This window comes from Akebia trifoliata, chromosome 1 (genome assembly GCF_017979445.1).
Source record: "Akebia trifoliata isolate Shusen 1 chromosome 1, ASM1797944v1, whole genome shotgun sequence".
NCBI classification, from domain to species: Eukaryota; Viridiplantae; Streptophyta; class Magnoliopsida; order Ranunculales; family Lardizabalaceae; genus Akebia; species Akebia trifoliata.
In genome coordinates, this window is record NC_141375.1 from 29,577,472 (window position 1) to 29,596,326 (window position 18,855).

The 18,855-nt window shown below is 34.5% G+C and overlaps 3 protein-coding genes across 3 annotated transcripts; 2 read left to right on the forward strand and 1 right to left on the reverse strand.

Moving 5' to 3' along the window:
- Positions 1–3,855: 3,855 nt before the first annotated feature.
- On the forward strand, positions 3,856–6,874 carry LOC147411575 (putative nucleoredoxin 2). Its single transcript, XM_086450058.1, has 3 exons — positions 3,856–4,077; positions 5,416–5,895; positions 5,973–6,874. Exons 1-3 carry the CDS (start codon positions 3,976–3,978, stop codon positions 6,627–6,629), a joined length of 1,239 nt encoding a protein of 412 aa, XP_086306184.1. The 5' UTR covers positions 3,856–3,975; the 3' UTR covers positions 6,630–6,874.
- A 2,515-nt stretch (positions 6,875–9,389) lies between these two features.
- Positions 9,390–14,316, forward strand: LOC147411576 (calcium-dependent protein kinase 2-like). The gene is made up of 8 exons (XM_086450064.1): positions 9,390–10,396; positions 11,532–11,675; positions 11,800–11,952; positions 12,454–12,569; positions 12,967–13,134; positions 13,219–13,346; positions 13,874–13,973; positions 14,051–14,316. The coding sequence occupies exons 1-8, from the start codon at positions 9,685–9,687 to the stop codon at positions 14,123–14,125; spliced, it is 1,596 nt and encodes a 531-aa protein (XP_086306190.1). The 5' UTR covers positions 9,390–9,684; the 3' UTR covers positions 14,126–14,316.
- A 1,279-nt stretch (positions 14,317–15,595) lies between these two features.
- LOC147411577 (peroxidase 42-like) lies at positions 15,596–17,719 on the reverse strand. Its single transcript, XM_086450070.1, has 4 exons — positions 17,444–17,719; positions 17,148–17,336; positions 16,504–16,669; positions 15,596–16,298 (listed from the first exon to the last, which is right to left on the reverse strand). The coding sequence occupies exons 1-4, from the start codon at positions 17,675–17,677 to the stop codon at positions 15,889–15,891; spliced, it is 999 nt and encodes a 332-aa protein (XP_086306196.1). The 5' UTR covers positions 17,678–17,719; the 3' UTR covers positions 15,596–15,888.
- Between the last annotated feature and the right edge of the window lie 1,136 nt (positions 17,720–18,855).

The window sequence follows — 18,855 nt, forward strand, 5'->3', positions numbered from 1 at the left end:
TAATGTTTCAAAAAATGAAATTTAGAGACAAATATAGCATTGACATTGGAGTTACTCTTAAAAAAAAAGAAAATTCCAAAATGGTCATGTATGCAACCAAAATTACTAAGTTATTCAGGAGTATATAATATTTTGTGGGGGAAAAAAAGTAATACTTTGTTTATTTTAATTTAAATAAAAAATGTGTTTAAAAACTATTTATAAATCTAATATACCTTAAATTGGTCCATAAGAGTTGACTTCCAAGTTGTCGGCGACTCGACTCAACTCGACTTTTGAAACTATTATGGGCATAAAATGCCCTGTAACAAGAGCAATCTTTTTAAGGACAATGCTACTAAGCCCATTTTTAGATCCATTGAACCCCATCATTTGGTGTACCCACATACAAAACATTTTATCAACCTTTATGTCAAGAATGAAATATTTATTTATATCCCTATTTATATTAAATAACTTGATAGTGATATAGAGATGCATTATCATATTTACTTTTCTTGAAACTTTAAATGAGATTTTGGAATTGTAATACCATTTTAGCTGAAAACAGTACCAGACATTCCAAACCTGCATGTTAAAGATTAGAAAAAATTACTAAAAAGACCCTCGTGAAAGTGTTTATTTCTAAATAGTCTCTAAATTTTGGCATGATTGCTTAATAGGACATTTAGTAAACTTTTTCTTTCTAAATGATATACTTACTGTCGAGTTCAAAAAATTTACTATTGAACTCAATGTTGTTTTATTTAGTGTCAAGTTCACCACTTTTTATTTACTATCGAACTCGACACTTTTTAATTATTGTCGAGTTCCCTACTTATTAAATAAAAAGTGGTGAATTCAACACTAACAAAACCCACCCATTTTAAATTTTCGACTAAAATACATAGAAAGATCGACTAAAAACTTGAGATAATGATTTGTTTAGATGATTTCAACCCAAAATACATTCTTAATCGATTTTGATAAAAAAAAACTAAGAAAAAAATAGATCCTAATTTTTTATGTACATCTTCAAAATGTTTGAAAAACTCTTGAAAATACCTTTTTTTTTCTTTCTTAAATCCTTTTGAATGGAATGGAATCTTCGAAACTCGAATGAGACGTCAAAAATCCAATTTTTTGATGAAAATGATGAGTTCAAAAAGTTAGGGCATTCAATTATGAGAAACGTGAGAGATGAGGTCCAAGGACTATTTAGAAAGAAAAAATTGACTAAATGTTGTTTTAAGTAATTGCTGAAAACTTAGGGACTATTTAGAACAATACCCTTCCATGAGGGTTATTTAAGTAACTTTCCCTAAAAATTATATTTTTTATGCAATTTTTTTACATTATGTGGGCAAAATGATATTTTTGTTCAGGATATTTTTATTCTATAACATAAACACAATACTCCTTATAAAATTTATTGGTTTTAAAGAGCTTATTTTGGTGGTTGTAACCCAAAATGATCATCAAATATATTTGTGAATTGAAATTGATCTCTTTTCAATCACTAGTTCAATTTACTGTGAACTTTATGACTAAATGTTCTTACAAGAATCGTGCTGGGGTGACACAAAGGGAGACACAGAGGTGACACAATGATGTGGTGTCGTGCACATTACTGTAGATACAAGTAAAAAAGCATCTATTGTTATGTGCGCGCCACCACATCATTTGTGTTACCCTTGTGTCTCTGTTTGTGTCATTCCAGCATTTTCCTTCTTAAAATTAAATAATTTTAGTTGACGTATGAATTTAATTAAATATTTTAGATCTTTTACTTTAACTTAGAGCAAATGCACAAGTTGACTTAATCTGTTTTTTTTTTTTTTTTTTACAAATGATTTTCTGAATTGTGTATTTTCACTTGATTTGACGTGGCAAGGGCATAGAATCGTTGATCGATTTCTTGTGTATCCATTTTGTGCCCTTGCCACATCACACCGAGTGAAAATACTCAAGTCAAAAAGTCACAGCTCTTTTTTTTTTTTTTTTCTACGAATGATCTTGCGGTTGATTTTTGAGATTTTTTTTTTCAATACAAAATGGGGGTATCCCGAGGAGGGGAACCAGCTACTTGTGATGTTTATTATTTTGGTCACTTTTTACTTCAATTTCATATTTCTATGTGAGTGTAAATTTGTTTGTTAAGTACTAGGTTTACTATTTGGGTACAATTAAAGGGCATTGGTTTACAATGATGGTAATGATGAAGAAGCCCATGCAAGGCTTCTCATTTACTTCTAGGAGAGAAAAATAAAAATAAAAGAAAAAGGAAACCAAATAATCCAAGAAAGATTTCTGCAACAATGGGTCCCAAAAAATACACTTTATAATTCGAAAGAACTAGTGTAATCAGTACTTATCTTGGTAAAATATCTATATGATGAAGAAGATCGCTATAATTTGACTAACCTCATTATTTTGAAGGTAGAGAAGATGTCCTAATGTATGATTGAGCATGAAAATCAATGGAAAATGATTTTCTAAGAAAATATGATTTAGAGTATTTTTTTTTTCTTGTTTTGCTAAGCAAAAGGGATTGGTGATTAATGAAGGTGAAGGTGAAGGTGAAGGTGAGTTAAAGGGGATTTGAATCTAGGTCAAGGGATCAACTCTCATCAAGCTTTTACCACTTAGCTTAGTGGCACCTTCGTGATTTACAATGTATAGTTGCTGATTTTGACGGGAAAAAAAAATTATATTGAAATAATTTTTCATTTTGACAATAAAATATTTTTTCACCCAAATCCTATGAGCATCTCCAAATTTGAAGATGAAGGTCTCCTCCAAACGACTTTAAATTTCAACCACCCCTCTCTTTAAATCACTATTCATTAATAACTTGAAAACATAAAATTGATTGGGGACAAAAATGATATTTAAAACATGTTTCATGAAAAGAGAAGGTCATCGTAACATTTATGAAAAAATAGGGATAAAATTTGTATTTAGAACATGTGAATAGTGATTTTGAGAGGTCCTTCAATATTTCTCTCCCCTTCCTTCTATATTTGAAGGCTTGGATGGAAATATAAAATTGATAATTTAAAAAATGAAGACCGATCGGAATTATGTTTAGATTTCGACGGTCTCCATCTTTGAAGGTCTCCACATCAACTTTTGCTAGTGCCACACCAATTCCTATGTAAATCACCTAATAATTGGAAATGCTCTTAAGAAAATGATTTTCTTGTCTATACTAAAAAAAGAGCTGCTATTGCCTCTCCAACTTCTACTAATGCCATGTTTTGAAAATCGGTTGGAGGTGTTCTTGGGAAAAGGATTTTCTTGTCTATACTTTAAAAAAATAAAAATAAATAAATACTATTGCCACACCAACTTTTGCTAATAATTGATCACAATTGAGGTGGTGTTAGCAAAAGTTGGTGTGGCAATAACAGTTCTCTAAAAAAAATATCCTTTAATCATGTTCCTAAGAAAGTGTTTCCTTTGCAATCATACACTCCCGGTCCCCAAAGATTTTCTAGGAAAATGAATGATAGTTGAATTTTTTAGGCTTGTGGTGAGCTAATCATGAGGGAATGACATCATACGATGGAAAATCATTTCCCAGGGTCGTGTGAGACCATTTCCCAACTGAAGGGAGAGATTACTTTGGGTTATCTTTCCAGAAAAATATGCACAATGAAACAAAACACTTGGAAATTACATTTTGTAAAAAAGAAAAAAAAAGGCTTGTCCCTCACTTTCCATGGGAAAATCATGGACTTTAATAGACAAAACCCAACTGTCCTAATCTTTGGTTGCGTGGATTTTTATCTTCTCGTACGTATAAACTTTGGTCTTGAAACTCTCCATGGGTGACACATGTCATGGGCTCTTATATACGGTAGTTTCCGTCTCAAATTCCTTCACTTCTCCCCAAAACTTATACAAAAAGGTATAATGCTTAAGCTGTTCACCTCTGTTATGAATCTTCAACAGTGAGAGAGAAAGAGAGAGAGGAGAGATAGATTTGAAGGCATGGATGCTTCAACAGCCATAACTACTAAAGATAAGTATCTTTCCCATCACTTGTTGACATCTGAAACCAGAGATTTTCTCGTCTCTCCCTCTGGAGACCAGGTATTTTTCCCCCTGTTATGTTAGTTCTGTTTCTCTGTTTTTATTTTATTTTAAATCTGGTTATTCTTCATGTTTGGCCTCATGGGTTCTTTATTTTTTGTATTTAATGCCATTTCATCCCTTTAATACCCCAATTTCCTTGCAAATTATTACTGGGTCTTCACCAAACTTTTTTTTTTTTTTTTGGTTGGGGGGGGGGGGGGGGGGGGTTGACTTTATAATTCTTTAAAATTGGATATCTCTCACTTCTGTTTCATGATTTTAGCTTTAACTCTAATTTGGGGTTTCTCTGATTCATTGAAATGCTTGAAATTGAAAGAATAATAATCTAATCTTGCTCCGTAAAAAAAACAAAACAAAAGTTAAGGTTTCCTCTGCTTCCTGGTGATACTAAAGTCTTGAGTTTTTTTTATTTTTTTCTTTAATTTTCATGTTAAGAGTCATGGTATTGATGGATGATTCTATTTTATTTTTTGTTTTAGTATGATTTTGTTATAAATAATAAATAAATTAAATCCCCATGTTTGGGTTTTCTTTATTTAGTTATAGTTATTTTTTAAACTGATATTTTATTTATTATATTGTAATAGTAAGTATAATATAAATATAATTTAAGTTTCATAAATGTCTTTATCATATAATACTAATTATTATTATTATTATGATTTATGATCATGTCTTCTATTATAGTTTGGTCAGTAGTTTAATTTTATGTTAGTTTTATAGAGAATGATTAAAATAAAACTGTATCTACACATAGAAGTTTTCAATAAACTTAAAATAATTATATATTATATTTCTTTACTTAAATATACAAGTAGATAGGTTTATAATACCAAACCACTATAGACTATAGTTGCGTTTGACAACTTAATAATTTAGTGTACAGAGGAAAGGAACGCGAACGCCAATTAGAATTCATCTCTAGTAGAAATTTTTTAGAATAAAGGGTGACACTGCATTACATGACATGATGTGTGTCGTCATGTGCCAACATGGATACACATATTTTTGCTAAATATGGATACACATATTGATACATGTTTGACATGCAAAAATCCATGAAAGTGCGATGTCGTTGTTGCTAGATTCTATATTAGGAGAGTTACCCTTGGAACAAAGGAAGTTAGGTAAACGAATATGTATTCCCGATGTTCTAACAATACCCAACAATGAGGCCACCTCGTTCACAATGAACACGAACTCTAGGATACACTAAACTCACATTCATCCAACACCCAACAAACAGTTTAAGTGGATTCAAGTTGTTATGGGGTGCATTTAAACTTTAATCAATAAACCTTTTAACACACTTGGAAAGTCTGAACAAACTTGCAGGTTAAAGTTGATGATCTAGAAGGAAAAACTGTTGGGTTATACTTCTCCGCAAACTGGTACTCTCAGTGTCAGAATTTCACTCCAATCCTAGCTGACATTTACACCCATCTGAAGGAACGAGGAGCCAAGTTTGAAGTAGTGTTTGTGTCATCTGATGAGGATCAGAGCTCCTTCGATGAGTTCCATGGAACCATGCCTTGGCTTGCTATACCATTCTCTGACTTACAATCTAAGAAAAGCTTAACTCAAAGGTTTCAAATCGAGGGGATTCCTTCCTTAATCATACTTGGCCCATGTGGTAAACCAATCCAAACTGATGGGGTCGAGCTCATCTATCGATTTGGGGTCCAGGTTTTCCCTTTTACTCAAGAGAGAATAGCTGAGTTGGAGGACGAAGAGAAAGCAAACCATGCATCTCAAACTCTAGAGAAGCTCCTTTCAACTCGCAGTAGGGACTATCTGATTAGCCAAAACGAAAAGGTGGGTAACCTGACTCGGGAAGAAAACACGTTTTACTTTGTTAGGCGTTGAATACTCATTGTAATTAAAAGTTGCAGGTACCCATTTCTCGATTGTTCGGGAAAACTGTGGGATTGTACTTTTCAGCTCTATGGTGCCCCCCGGGTGAAAAATTCACCCCGAGATTAGCCTCTGTATATCACAATCTGAAAGAAAAGAAAGAAGAATTTGAGATTGTTTTCATCTCAATTGATCGAGATGAGGTTGGGTACTTGGAATGCTACCAATCCATGCCATGGCTCGCTTTGCCTCATGGGGACGAGACTGTAAAATCATTATTGAGGTACTTTAACGTACAAGGGATTCCAACCCTTATCATTATCGGACCCGATGGGAAGACGGTCACAAGAGAAGGAAGGAACCTTGTTAATTTGCACCTCGAGATGGCCTACCCTTTTACCAAAGCTCAGATTTTATTGCTCCAAGAAAGGTTGGATGAAGAAGCTAAAAGCTACCCAAAGTCATTCCACCACATTGGTCACCGTCATATACTGAATTTGGTCTCGGCAAACTCAGGTGGAGGCCCCTTCATATGCTGCGAGTGTGATGAACAGGGCTCGGGTTGGGCTTACCAATGCATCGAGTGTGGTTATGAGATTCACCCCAAGTGTGTCCGTGAAGTTGGCAAAGATGATCTGAAGAAACAACAAGTAAGGACCGTTGATCCTTGCTGTGCTTGTCGTAGTGGGAATTGAGAGTATCACGGCTTTCAGGGCTTCCGAAATGAGAAGATCCGAAGTGTGAAGGTGTTCATTACTTATGGGATCTAAACTGTTAGATCCCATTGAGCTAAAGATTTGAGAGGTAACCAGTTATATCGTCGTCCCGTTCTTGGCCCTGTAGGGTGTGCTATGGATGCTAGTTGATAAGGGTATTTAGAGATTTAAGTTGTTTATAACAATACTAATCTTTTATAAATCATAATGTGTGGTTACTAGTATTGGATTTACCTCTACACATATTGTTCTGTTAATGTTATTTTCTGATTGTTATGCAAACCCATTAACCTTATTAAAAACCTTGATTGATTCATACCAGTAGAGGCGTCAAAGATGATGTTCATAGAATGATGGGGAGATAATAAGAAAAGATCTGAAAGTCACATTCTTTGGTAAAATGAGAAACCAACAAGAGGCCTTTGGCCATTACTTTTATGATCTTAACCCATTTATCATAGAGAAGGATGGGGAAGACCTTACATGTGCTTGATGGGTATGCCACTAACTATGAATTATTATACTTAATTTAGTGGTAGTGACAATGATAGTGGTAGTGACCCATCACTTTCATATAGATGACTTATAAAACATCATTCTTAATCATGTCTTTGTGTTATATTTCAAATTCTTTTTAGTAGGACATGGTCTGAGCATGGACCAAAGATTCAATAACTTATGGTCTTAGGTATAAGAAATATACACGTTTGAGAAGATAAGAAAGAAAACATGATTGAAGTGGTAAAAACGCATACGACACTTGAATTGACAGATCTGACTTTAAACAGACTTCAATGGAGGAACAAGATTCATTTATCAACTTCAAATTTTCGAGATAAAATTTTGATGATTATGACGATGGATCCTTCATCGATGATTAAATGGTGGTTTGCAAGCTATCAAATCAGGGCTAATGGGGTAGATACTGTTTGGTTACTTGAATTGGATGGTTAAATTTACATTTGAAACACAACTGCATCTAAGAACTCCATGCGTGCAAGTATCAGGCATCCATCATATGTGAAGGAGCTGGAGTCATTATCACTACACCGTTGGATGATCCAAGGGCTGTGATCTTTTTTTATTTTGTTTGCATACAAGACATGGAATGTGCATTTTAACTGACAATTCAACCAATGCCCATCGATGATCATTAGACTTTAAGAATATGTAATTGGTTGTAGAGGAAACTATATAGGCTACAAGGTTGTTTAAATCTAGTGAATATTTGAGATTTCCCTATGTTTTCAATAGGGTGATAAACTCCCTTGGCTATGGTCTTTTACAAAAGACTAGATTAAATTGATCGAGTTACCATAGTATTTAACATCACATCACACCAAAAACCTTTAATTTTATACCCTAAAAGCCTTCAATTAGGTGACAAGAATCATTAATTTTTTTTAATGGGTAAACTGGACTGGAACCCATGATCTCAAAGTTTGAGGTTGCAATATGTTAAGCTAGTGATATATGGGTCTAAGCCCAGCAAGAACACTATCGGTGATTAATTACTCAATTTTACTTATGTGAGCAAAAATGAAATAGAAAAATGATTCGCCAAAAATATGCCTACTCCAAGGATGGGATTCAAGACATATAAACAACATCCACTTTTTGATGGGGGCAAAATTTTGGATTGGTTCATGAATCAAGCTGCAATCAAAATAGTTCACGCATTAATCTGCAAAATACGAGAGACCCATCACAACACTTTGTTGTTAGTATTCTTACTCAATGAGAAGAAATAATTAGATTTTTTATCCTGACTTTTCCAAATAAATCATTAGTTGAAGATGAGGATTTTTTCTTTTTTTTGGTTGGAAATCATGAGCTTCTGGAGGAAAAAATTAAGGGTATCGAAATACATCAAAGTCAGTAGAGGTTCGTGAGTACCAAATGGGGTTTCCTAACATGATTGATGTCTCTGTTATTTTTTTGTTTGATATGTCCATGGTATCTCCAAAGGTGCCGTGGAGATATAAAAAATATTTCATTTTTTAATTATAATATAACATTTCGAAAAAATGTTTTAGCACCATATCAAATGTGTCCGAAAAAGAAGAGCAAAGCAAATGAAGTACATCCAAAAGTGAATCAACCCGTGGATTGTTAGAAGTTGAAGATGAGGGTAATTTGGTATTTTCATTAGTCTCTTTTAAAAGACCAAAATCAAGGCTCAAGGGTATGTTATGAGAGGTTCTCAATTGATGAAAGTCTCTCTTAAATACCAAAAACATTCTAAATCCAGCAAATGGTCCCTCGTAAGGTAAAAATGAAAAATATTTTTGAATCAATCATACAGAGTTTGCGTCTCTCTCTTTCCTGTAACCACCTTCCGTCGCTATAGCATCAGATGTTGGTTACGTTTCTAACTAAATCAACTCTTTTGACAACGCATCGAAAACGCGTATTTTGACCTCTTTAATTTATATACGATTTCAAGTCCATGGACTCTTCCTACTCAAGACAGGAGGACCCACTCCCTTACTTTGATGGGTCCACAACCACAAAGACCATTAGATCAGGTCCATCCAATTTCTCCTCTAAAACATTTTATAATAACCGATTTGATCAGATAGAAAACCTTTAACGATAGTAACCATAAGAGGGACAGAATCAAGTGTGAAACCATCTTCATTCGGCCAGTTTTGTTGCCTTTCTGTTGGTTTCTTCCTATATATATATATATATATATATATATATATATATATATATATATATATATATATATATTATTTCAACCCAAACAACCCATCCACATTCTTTTTTATTGTATCTTTTGCAACATTGAAAGGTTCAATTTTTGGAATCAGTGGTAGACTGGGTCATGCTGACTTTCCTCAAAAATCTTCTTAAAAACACAAAATTTTGATCTGGGTTTTTTCTATTTTTTGTTTCGAAGTCAACTTCAGCACTGAATTTGATCTGGGTTTTCTCTAAAACATCCTACCAACTACAAATCCCAATTTAGTTTCAGAAATCTAGCCGAGTTCGTGTCCTCTCTCCTGAAATTGAGATATCTTTAGCAGAGATGGGTCAATGCTTCAGTCAGAGCCAAGTATCAGAAAGAGATGTTAATGGAGGTGTTGTTAGGCATCAACAAGGAACCCAAGAACCTCTTGTTCATCAGTCCAAACCTTCTGCACAACAGACCCACCAACTACCTGAAAGGCAAACCCTTTCACCATTAAAACAGTCTCCATTAGCCCAAAAATCAAAGCCTATTCGTACATCGAATACGATCCTTGGTAAGCCATTTGAAGATGTCACGGCCTTCTATACTCTTGGTAAAGAATTGGGCAGAGGTCAGTTTGGGGTAACTTACCTTTGTACCGAAAATTCAACTGGTTACACTTATGCCTGCAAATCAATATCAAAGAGGAAGCTAGTTAATAAAAATGATAAGGAGGATATAAGAAGGGAGATTCAAATCATGCAACATTTAACTGGGCAAGCTAATATTGTGGAATTCAAGGGAGCTTATGAAGATAAGCAATCGGTACATCTCGTGATGGAGCTTTGTGCCGGTGGGGAGCTCTTTGATCGGATAATTGCCAAGGGGCATTATACAGAGAGGGCAGCTGCAAATATTTGCAGGGCCATTGTGAATGTTGTCCACATCTGCCATTTCATGGGGGTAATGCATCGGGATCTCAAGCCCGAGAATTTCTTGCTTTCAAGCAAGGATGAAGGAGCGATGTTGAAGGCAACAGATTTTGGGCTATCCGTCTTTATCGAGGAAGGTAAGGTTCTAGTCCTCCATTTAGTGCTATTTATCTTATGAATTTGGACAATCAAAACTGATTTGTTTGTGGATTTCGATGATTTGTTTATATTCTCCACAATTATCGAACTTGATGTGTTCTATTTTATTTGTTACTCTTTAGATTTATCTTTGTATAAGTTGCTGATATTTAAGAGATACTATGCAATCAGTACTTGTTCATGAACCATAAAAGTGTTTGATTCCATGATAAGGTCATCTGGAAACGGCGATGGTCGGAGTGTGAATTGGGTTTAATTTCCAACTGTTATATGAGTTGGTTGCATAAATATATGTCACACCTTGCATGACCTGCTCTTTCAATTTTGCATTGGCCTTGCATTTTTAGTTTAAAAAATAATTTGTTAGCTGAATGTATATAGTGGGGAAGAATTGGATTCAATATTTAGGACTTTTATTCTAATATTTTGCAAAACATTGAACCTGCATTGCTGGGTTAATGCTTTGTTAAATGAGTTGTTTTTGAAAAGGAAACAACTTGCAAAATTATGGTGGTTTTTGGGAATTGGTTGTGGCAAAATAAGAAATTTGAACAAGAAGACCTTCATCCCTTTAGTGTGATTGAAGAGTAGGATATGATGATCAATATTCTGAAGCAAGAGTAGAGAACTACTAATATTCAATTCAAGCACACGTATATGTAACTACGCTACTTGAACAATCAGCTTCATAGTTCCTTGAGGCATTAAAACTTGGAAGAAGGAGGGTCTTCTCGAGTTCTTAAGAGAAGTAGAACATATTTCAACTTTATTCAGAATTTTAAGAAAGATGCTTAACATTGCACTCCATAAAATCCTTAATGGATGGTTTTTCCTAGGATTCCTGAGAATGCTAAGCAAATAGAATTTAAAGAAAAATTGACGGAGGCGAAAAAGATAATAATGAAGATAGAATAATACTCTTACCAACCGCATTATGCCCAAAATGGGAGGGATTTATCTTGATAAGAGGAGACTACAATAAGATCTGCTTGGAGCATCAACTGTCGCTACATTGTCCAATGCAATCAATTCTATGAAGAAAACTCATTTTGTTATTTGTAATCTGACCATTATAGTTTTACATTTCCTGACCTTTTATGGAACTCATACTAGGTAAGGTGTACCGGGATATAGTAGGGAGTGCATACTATGTTGCCCCTGAAGTATTACATCGTAGCTATGGGAAGGAAATGGATATTTGGAGTGCAGGGGTTATGTTGTATATTCTTCTCAGTGGAGTGCCTCCCTTTTGGGCTGGTAAGGACAAAGATGTAGCCAACCAACCTTTTAAAAGAAGTTTTTTTTTTTCTCGTGGCATAAACATCTTTCAATTGGAGATTAAGTAATTTTATTTTACATTTTTTATTACTGGGTATTCCAGAAACAGAGAAAGGAATATTCGATGCTATACTGCAAGGAGAAATCGACTTTCAAAGTGCACCGTGGCCAACAATATCAAGAAGTGCCAAAGATCTGGTTAGGAAGATGTTGACTCAGGACCCAAAAAGGCGAATTACTTCTGCGCAGGTTCTCGGTATGTTATTCCTCTTTTTTCACACATTTGATGACTTTTATATTTTACCAACATATGTTAATGTTATTGGGATATCATGACTAGGATTTTATCGAGGTTCTGTTAGTGACGATATTGTCTTATGAAATATAATGGTAATTTCTTTCTTAGTTGTGTTATTAGTTCATGTGAAGTTTGAGGATAAAACATAGGAGAACTTGTATTTATGAAAACATATTCAATGATTAATATTTAACATGTTACTATTATTGTTTCTATTTATATTACTTAGTGGTTTGTAACATCGGTGTTGCTTTCCGTGCAAAAGCACGATCATATCAAATTACTGTTGTTATTTTAATTTGATAACTCTAATTTATTGGGATTGAATGATAGAGTAATTTTGCTAGTTATGTAAATGAATATATTTTGTTTTAATTTGACTTCTTTTATTGTCACATAGCTTTATGTTTACTTCTCCACTTCTGACCAAGTTTCTTGATTTGGTGACTGATGATTCAGAGCATCCATGGATTAGAGAAGACGGAGAGGCATCGGACAAGCCAATAGACAGTGCAGTTCTCTCTAGGATGAAGCAATTCAGGGCAATGAACAAGCTTAAGAAGCTTGCTCTAAAGGTAGGACAAGCACTCTGTGACAAAGGATGCATATTTCCAAAAATATCAAAACACTCTTAAGACAAGTGTCTTAGGACCAATCCATCATTCATGTTCATTAAATGTGCTATTTATTTGACGAAGAGTAAAAAAATACTCCACTTTCATGCAGGAATCGATGAATCAAGAAGTTGACAACTTGTTTATCCTCTGTTATTTCACGATCATCATTTTTTTTTTTTTTAATGTTTTTTAGCACAATGATATGTTACCATCATAAACGCATTCATGGAAATGGTCAATCGGATTTTGAAGGTTGTATGTGTGACACTAACACATTCTAAGTTACATGGGTATGAAATGGTTTTTATTTGTATTTTCTTATGAATTTGGTGGTCTGTTTTGGAAACTCATATAGGTCATCGCGGAAAATCTATCTGAAGAAGAAATCAAAGGTCTAAAAGCAATGTTTACAAACATGGACACTGACAAGAGTGGCACAATCACCTACGAAGAACTGAAGACAGGTTTAGCTCGGCTTGGGTCGAAGCTCTCAGAAGCTGAAGTCAAGCAGCTCATGGATGCTGTATGATACAAATGGACACACAATATTTACTTATTCTCTTTCACAAATAGTTGGGCCACAATTAAGATGTGTTTTCTATTTCAGGCCGATGTGGATGGTAATGGGACCATTGATTACATTGAATTCATCACTGCCACAATGCACAGACATCGGCTAGAAAGAGATGAACATCTGTATAAAGCTTTTCAGTATTTTGATAAAGACAAAAGTGGGTAAGTGTGCTATTTGCACTATGATCATTATAAATTTTTGGTGCATCCTCCATTACTACTCATGGACCTACCACTCCCATTCTATCATACACTTTTCATTCCAAAATAAATAAATAAATCCATTCAACACATGCATACATATTAGTAAAATGTTGATTTTGGCCTTCTTGTTTTTGGCTATCATTTGCTTAATATTAGGGTATTTCTGTCCAATTTATGTGCTGCACAAGCTAATATTGTTCAGTATGTTGTAATTGTCAAAATAACTTGAATGAACATCACTTTGATTGGAGAAAAAATTATATGGGAAGAGTTAGACTAATTTGGGTCTTTCATTGAAAATTTTGGGAACAAAAAGGGTAGTAAAAAAAGGATTAAGGATGACAAATTTGTAATTTTTGTATTAGAATGTGATTTAGAACTAGAATAATGTATTAGGCTTCGGTGGTTATGATTATGTTGGAGAGTTGGATTATTGTAAGCCAAGTATAAAAATATATATATATTGGTGTGGATTTCCTTGACAGGTTTATTACTAGAGATGAATTGGAAATAGCCATGAAAGATCACAAAATGGGTGATGAAGCAAGTATTAGAGAAATAATATCAGAGGTCGATGCAGATAATGTAAGTTGTATTTTTTTATAAACTCTGGAATTTTTTCTGATAATCAGTAAAGTCTACTTATTATATTGAACCTATAGGACGGGAGGATCGACTACGAGGAGTTCTGTACAATGATGAGAAGTGGAATGCAGCAGCCAGGGAAGCTTTTCTAGTTCCACTCATGGCCATTCTTTAAGTTTCCACAATAACTATTAGTTTTGATTGTTTGGTATCGTAGTCTTTGTTCATATATAGTCTCTGGGTTATTTAATTTTTCAAGGGTGTTCTTGTTTTTCATTGTCTGATTATGTGTAACAACCTGTATACCGAGGCTCTCTATATTTGAAGAATTCCATTTTTTTTCTTCTTTGTTGTTTGACGATAAATGGGTTGGAAGTTAGGGCGAAAATTATTGGTAGTACTTAGCTTTCTGAGAGAAAGAAGAAGATTTTGAGCTTTACTATTTCAAGTGAATCCAAAAAAATACAACAATCAGTGCTGTAAAGAGTTCTGGGGGTGACTTGAAGTTACTGCTATAGATCGGATCTATTACGACTTTCTTACGAAAAAAATCGTTCATTTATTGGCTTGTACATTTTATTCAAGGAAAACTGTTTTACACATAAATGGTTATGAAATTCAAGATGAACTTAGAATTATTTTGTTCAAGAATCCATACTTAGGAATTAAATTACAGAAGGAAGCAAACACCCTCTGAAACAATCGCCCATTGTTTTCTTCCTTGAACCATTTTAGAGTTTTTCTCGTTCACGAGGAAGTTGTAATGGAATCCGGTATAAAGATCTATGCATATTGGTTGGTTGATTTACTTCGAGTCCAATCCAAGTAGGGATTGAGCCATAATATTTGGTCAGAAGTCCTGCCCCACGAGTAATAATAGCTAGCCCAAGCCCTGCTTGAGTTGATCTGTCGGGTTCAAGAGGCATACCCTTGGCCTGGCATGCTAGAATAATGATCTTTGAAATTCAAATGGAAGTCCAGCCACCAAAATCTTCAAAACCCAATCACAAACATTGATTTGAGTTCAATGGGATGGGATCTGAATTAAAAATAGATGTACAAAAAAAAAAAAAAAAATCCAAAACAAAAAAGGGGAGTAAATTGGAACAGTAAAGATCCACTCAAGATTAATGGAGATGTAGTGTAGATAATGAGGGAAGGTTCAAGTATTTAAACCCATTTGCAGTGGGTTAGGGACAATATTGAAAGGCATTCAAAGGAGTCTACACACACACCCCATGGTACTTGAATAGGGACCCCATGACACAAGTGGGTGATAAGAAGGGCTTCATTGCATCCACCCTTTAAGAGAAAATATAAAGTAGACAAACATAATAGACCTCTTGCACACTTCTGACCTCCTTGTCTTTATTAAATCATATCAAACTTCCCTTACCAACCAAGGATTAATGTTTCCATCGATAATTATAATAAATTACTGTATTAGATCATGGAATCCTATGCTTTTTTACTTTTTATTATATTGTTTTCTTCATGATTATTGCTCAAATTTCTGGGCCCACTGGATGCTTTTTTTTAATCTATATCTTTTCTGAATAGGGAGGGAAGGGGTCCCCATCCCTTTCATTTGATTAGCCATCATTCTTACGCACACACACAGAGAGCATGAATCTCACTCATAATCATAATAATCCATGCACCATACAGCATCAGAACCATCCATCCATCCATCCACACATACGTACATACATACATCACTCCTCCATTGAACATACCTAGCACTACACTAATCCAACAAAGAAAAACTAAAGGAGAAACTTTCACTAAGAACAGTGACTGTGGCCATCACCAACACTCACTAGAACTTCCAACTTCATCAAAACCATCTTATTTGACTCTCCTCTCCCTCATAAGATAGGAAGAAAGAAAGTTAGAAGTAGACTATGTAGAGTCTCTAGTGGTGCTTGTTGACAACATTACACTGCTTTCTGATCTCACCCTTTGTGCCAGTTAGAGGGTTGTTCTCAGAGAGGATAGTAATGGCTCTTGAAAACTCCTTGGCCCAGTATTCCTGACTCTTGGCCATCTTCTTCACATATGGCTTAGTCCTCTTATCAGTGGCGAGTTGGTGGTCTACCAATAGCAACCCCTTGTTGTCCAAAATGTTTCTGTAATAGTTGTTGTCGAGTATCATCGGCGTTCCACGGTCATTCCTCACGTATTGGACGGCCTTGGGGTCGGGAATTGCGTCCGGGCACTTGTGAAGCATGTGCTCGACGTGGTCGGGGTTGAGTTCGGGGTCCACTTCGGGGTACAAACGATGAACCAGCTTAACACAGTGAGTCCTACCCACACTGTGGGATCCTGTAGGATAGATAGAGAGAAGCCAAGTATTAAAATTAACTTAAACAGCTCCCTAATCTTATAGTAGTTTGATAGTTGACATGGATCTTGTAAAACTTGTTATGATGAATTTGCATGTACCCTTTATGTATACACCATAAAAGCTATTTTGACATGGTTATGCATGTATGTATATGTGTACATGCATACATATATATATATATACCTAGCAAGGCAACAAGTCCTGGAGTGTCAATGCCCATGGCACCAAACCTATCCAGGACAACAGAGATGCTCTCATTGTGGTCTGGAAGGAATTGCTCAAGCACATCAGCTCTGCTCCTTCTACCATCTCTTCTCCCAGTCTTAAGAGGGATGTAAGGTCCACCAAGCTGGAACAAGAATAATAAGGAGATTAGAATAGGAATTGTTTAATATCCATAACTAGCTATAAATCTCATTTAATCGGAAAGAGACAATAACCCAATTCAGGTAGAAATGAGATCAGTGCTATAGAACTGTTTTTTAACTCTGAAGTACATGAATAACAGAGTAAATCTAAGTAGGAAAAAAATATTACAAAGATCTAAATAACTATTTCACCAGTAGAACCTAAGTAAATCTAACAAAATTTTGAAAAAAATAATAATTATGAACCAAGAAAACTCACAGCCCACATCTAACAAACCACCATATAAGATGAAAATGAGGGGTAGGGACATTTAATTCAGAGCTTCAATAGTAAAGAAAAAAATACCCATTAAATGCAGAAATTTTGAAAAAGAACACACTATCTATGAGGATAATATGGTAAAAATAAAGAGAAAAACACGAACAAAGAAAAACAAGATGAAAAGGCCAAGTAAGTACCGCAACAATTCCATCTCTACCAGACAACACAAGGATATCTGCGCAAGAAACGACGTCTGGGCACTCTCTCTCCACAGCTTCTTTAATGGTGTCAAGGTATCTAAAGTTTCTAAGACCAAAGCTCCTGTCTGTCTCCTTCTCAGACAAGTCCCTCCTTGTAGAATCCAGTAGAAGTGAAGCATCACAAGACTACCCACAAAGAAAAATAAACATAAAAAAATAAAACCCATTAGCAGATGTTCAACAAAGAAGAGAAAAAAATGAGTGAAACTTAAAAAGAGGTTTATTTTGTTTACTTGAACAGCACAGTCATGGAAGATGTTTCTCAGCCATGAGAATGCAGTGTTCTTGTGGCGTTTGTAGAGAAGTTTGACTTGTTCTCTGATAATGTCTTCAGCTTGAGGACATGTGTCCTTGTAGAAGTTCATGACAAGGCCTACGTCCTCTTCATTCTCTGCTAAAGCAGACTGGAGAGCCAAAGCTGAGAAGGAAAAGAGAGCAAAGAAGAAGAGAGCTTTAGATGAACCCATCCTTCTTTCCAAGGTTCTGTGTTCTTGTTTTCCTTCACTCTACTGGTTCTTAAATAATGCAAGAATGAGAAGATAATTAAATATAATAAAATTAAAAGATGAAACAGAAGGTTAAATTTGATTTTGATTAAAGATAAAATGCTTGCTAACAGACAGTTTACTTGAAAGTTGAAACTGTTGTTTTAATTTCCAAATTTAAAAAACCTTTTTTTGTGGATCAAACAGAACATGTCAAAGATAGTTGACACTAGATGGATAAATAAAAATAGTTTTTGCTCCACCAATGGAAGAGCAAAGTTTGATCTACCTTTTTGGGCCCTCCAAAATCATGACTGTTTCACCCAAAGTTGTAATTCTAAACACCAAAAAATGCCAGATTAAGGTTTCTAACCATTGGATTTGAGCATTATCTGTATCAAAAATTCACTAACTGCCCAGAATCATAGATTTTTTATTTTTACTTGCGTATCCCAAGAAAAAAAATCTATGATTCTGTGAACATGCCACATCAGTTGATTGAATTTTGTGCATCTTTTATCGAGTTAATTTATGGCGACACTTGTGTCCTGGGTTGGATCCAATGCATTGATTTAATTTTGAAAGCCATTAAAAACATTAATCTATAAGTGGGGCTATAATTTTTATTTTTTTTAATGACACGTGGCAGTTAAGAGGAGATAGTCCATCAAATTTTGCTCCTACAGCTAGTGGAGCAAACTTTTTGTGGATGCACATGGCAAACATAGAGTGGGTCAAGATTCACCATTTATAGAAAGAAATCAAAATGTACGGCAAATTTAAGGGTATTTTAGAAACACCCCCTGTTAAATTTGTTATATTAGGTTTAACCCTAGTAAAATGTAAGATTAGTTTTACGCCCTTGAAAGTAAGTCAATTTTGCTTTTCTTGATGATTTAAAAGTAAAAAAAAATTATATATTTTTTTTCAAATTTTGAATTAGTAATTTAAGTATTTGAAGAGCATTTTGAAAAAAATATATATCAATATTTCATCGTTAAATCGTCAAGAAAAATAATGTTGATTTACAATCAAGGGTTGTAAAACTAATATGGCATTTTGCAAAGGGATAAACCTAATATCACCAATTTAACATGGGGTATTTCTTAAATACCTTAAATTTAATACTTACATTTAAGCAACTACATTTTTAAGACACT